Source organism: Monocercomonoides exilis (genome assembly GCF_001643675.1).
Source record: "Monocercomonoides exilis strain PA203 chromosome Unknown scaffold88-35566, whole genome shotgun sequence".
Lineage (NCBI taxonomy): Eukaryota > Preaxostyla > Oxymonadida > Polymastigidae > Monocercomonoides > Monocercomonoides exilis.
The window spans coordinates 3,895-6,887 of record NW_027150633.1 but is presented as its reverse complement, the minus strand read 5'-3'; the positions used below and the strand labels follow the sequence as shown (position 1 = coordinate 6,887).

General features: G+C 44.9%; 1 protein-coding gene across 1 annotated transcript; it reads left to right on the top strand.

Annotated features, from left to right (window-relative positions):
- Positions 1–584: 584 nt before the first annotated feature.
- On the top strand, positions 585–2,624 carry MONOS_18470 (uncharacterized protein; the record flags this gene model as incomplete). Its single annotated transcript, XM_067871495.1, has 7 exons — positions 585–683; positions 735–810; positions 1,177–1,302; positions 1,389–1,476; positions 1,556–1,675; positions 2,086–2,202; positions 2,507–2,624. 7 exons carry the CDS (start codon positions 585–587, stop codon positions 2,622–2,624), a joined length of 744 nt encoding a protein of 247 aa, XP_067718560.1.
- Positions 2,625–2,993: the final 369 nt, after the last annotated feature.

Here is a 2,993-nt window from a genome sequence, read left to right as displayed (position 1 = left end):
GAAAATGTGATATGAAGATTTTGACTGAAAAAGTGGTGATCTTAGATCAACGACCGAAAAATATGGGGTCTCAGATTCCTTTGATAATTGGCAGGTGGCAAGGACGTGGGCCCCTTATAAACATACTCGAATCTAAATTTTTTCTACCGAGCGGTTGTGGCAGGGCAGTGCGGACAAGTTGGTGATTTTGACTGAAAAATCGGAAAATATTTTTTTTCTCGAAAATTTCAAAGCAAATATAAAATATGATTCCATGGATGAATATGAGTTATAATGTTGTATATTGGTGATTTTTGGTTGGATACGCTTTTTTGTAGTTTCTGAGTTATAATCGTATTTTTGAGTGAAAATGGTCATTTTTGAGGTAAATCGAGTATAACTCCAGAAGTTATGGCCAGATAAATTTGATATTAATATATGATATATGTGCATATAGTGCGGTAATAGCATGCATATGGGTGTTGGTGGCGGGGGTCTGGCAGGCTGTCCAGAAAAGAAATAAATTTTTTGAAGGTGACTGGGGGTGCCTGGTTGGTGAAGTCACAGAGAGCGAACCAGGGGCAAGTGGCTGAATCGAAACACATATGACCGGCACAGTAACCCATGCCCGGATGTGGCCAAACGGCGTTTCGATCGGCCCAGTGGTTGCTGAGAAAACCGAGCGGCTAGTTGTTTTGAGTTCGGTTCTGATTTTCCACATAGAAAAGTGACTGGGGGGTATTGACTTGGTGAAGCTGTGGAGAGTGAAGGGAGGGCAAGTGATCGGAGTTAGAGGGATATGTTGGGGAATGTTAGTGGGGGTAGGATGTGGTGTAATTGCTAAGAGATTGGCCCAGTGGTTGCCAAGAAACCATGTCAGCAATATATTTTTTCTATGAAAATTGAATTTTTTCTATGATAATTTTTCTATGTGATCTTGACTGCCCGACCTCGAAGTGCCATCTTTTTCGAAAAACTCACAGACTCAATTTGAGTTTGACTGAAAAAGGAGTTGAGTGGAGGATATCTGTGGAAGGGCTGATGGGCAGGGCTGGCAAAGGCCACAGGGCAAGTAGCGAGTGAGGCGGGCTATGTGCTGGGCCTATGGCTGGGCAGGCCCTGTGGCTTGGCCTGGCTCTATTGGACATATCATATATTTCCCCAGTCAGAAAAAGTGACTGAGGGTACAATGTTCAGGTGGTTATAGAAACTCAGGTGTTGGAGCCAGAGCTCCAGAAACAAAAGTGACAGTGTGCGCACAGACTGTGGCTGCACGCTGGGCAGGGTGCTGCTGGGCGCCTGTGTATCCTTCTGGCTGGGTGGGTCAGACACTCACTTTTTTCACTGGGAAAACAGACTGGAAAACCATCTTCATTGGGCTGTATCTTTTTATCGGTCATAACTTACAGCTTGGCTGATGTGGGCAGAGTGGGCGTGGGGGCAGTGGCTACAAGGCTGGGTGGTGGGAGTGTGGCTGGGCTGGCTGGCTGGGCGGTGGTGTGAGAAAAAGTGAGTGAAAAATGACTGAGCCAGCCATTGAGGTACCCCCTCTCTTTCAACGAACCTATCTCCTCAGGTGTTGGAGGGAGAGCTCCAGAAACAAAAGTGACGGTGTAGCGGGGGGCCAGGGCTGTGCAGTGGGTGGGGTCTGGTATGTGGGCTGTGGGCCGGGCCGGCTGGGTGGGCTGTGCACTGGGTTTTGTTCTGTCACTTTCAATGAAAAAACCTCAAATATGGTTAAAGACCCCAGGTGCCCAGACCCGAAAATCCATCTTTTTCGAAAAACTCATAGACTCAACTTTACTACACCGAGGTTTCCTCGATTTTTGTGACTTTTGATACTAGAAATACACTATGAAAATGGAATGCCTGAAAAACCTGCTTTGATACTAAAAAAAGGGAAAATTACACTACGCCGAGGTTTTCGTTGTGTAGTGTAATAAGGATGAATTTGATACTAGAAATTTGAGCTCCTAGGAAAAGTGACCAAATTACACTACACTTCGAAAACCTCGGCGTAGTGTATTTCGAGGTTTTTGATACTAGAAAATTTTGTCAATGAAATTTCTCTATGAAAAATACACTGTGGACCCCCCATGTTCACAGACTCATAGCGCCTCAGGGGCAAGTCAGCGAAACTTCTCGTTGCCATAGAGGGTCTCGCTGCACACTCGCTCTACACAATGGTGGTAATCTCATCGGGCTCAGTTGGATTGCCTTGAAGTTATACACAAAATACTCATATCTTTCCTATGAAAAACACTTTCTCAATGATATTTTATGCTATGGACCCTGTGTATTCCATGGGTCATAGGGAATTACCTTCAAGAGCTGGAAAGTTCTAGATGCCATAGGGCAAGTAGCTGTGCTCTTCGAGTATCCAATGGTAGTAATGTCTTTGCCCTCGGTCTATATCCCTTTTCACTATACTCAATATACTGACATCTTTGAATGAAAAAGGTTCATTTTTCATAGGGGACCCCTTATGTTCCCACTCTCATATCTTTTGATCGGTCATAACTTACAGACATGCCAATGGTGCTGTGGGGTGGGCATGCCCTGCAGGTACAATGTGGCACACATTCGGCTGGTGGGCTGTGGCTGGGCTGAGGGCAGTGCCAGAAAAAGTGAGTATTTTCCATTGACATTTTGAGTGACTTGGACCCCCCTCATTGGCTGGCCTGCAGTGAATCACACAGGAATCTGGGAAAGTTCTCGATGCCATAGGGAAACTCGCTCCACACTTGCTCTATCCATTGGTGCTATCGCCATTGCCACTACTCAACTTCCCTTATATCTATGGTCGATATACTACTATCCTTCCTATGAAAAACTCCTTTTTCTATGAAATTTTATACTTGGACCCCCTTATGTTTGTTGGATCATAGCTCCACAGGGTTAAGAGCTGGAAAGTTCTAAATGCCATAGAGGGTCTAGCTCCTCACTCTCTCTATCCAACTATCCAACTACAATTCCCACTGCACTTATACACTTTTCACTATACTCAATATACT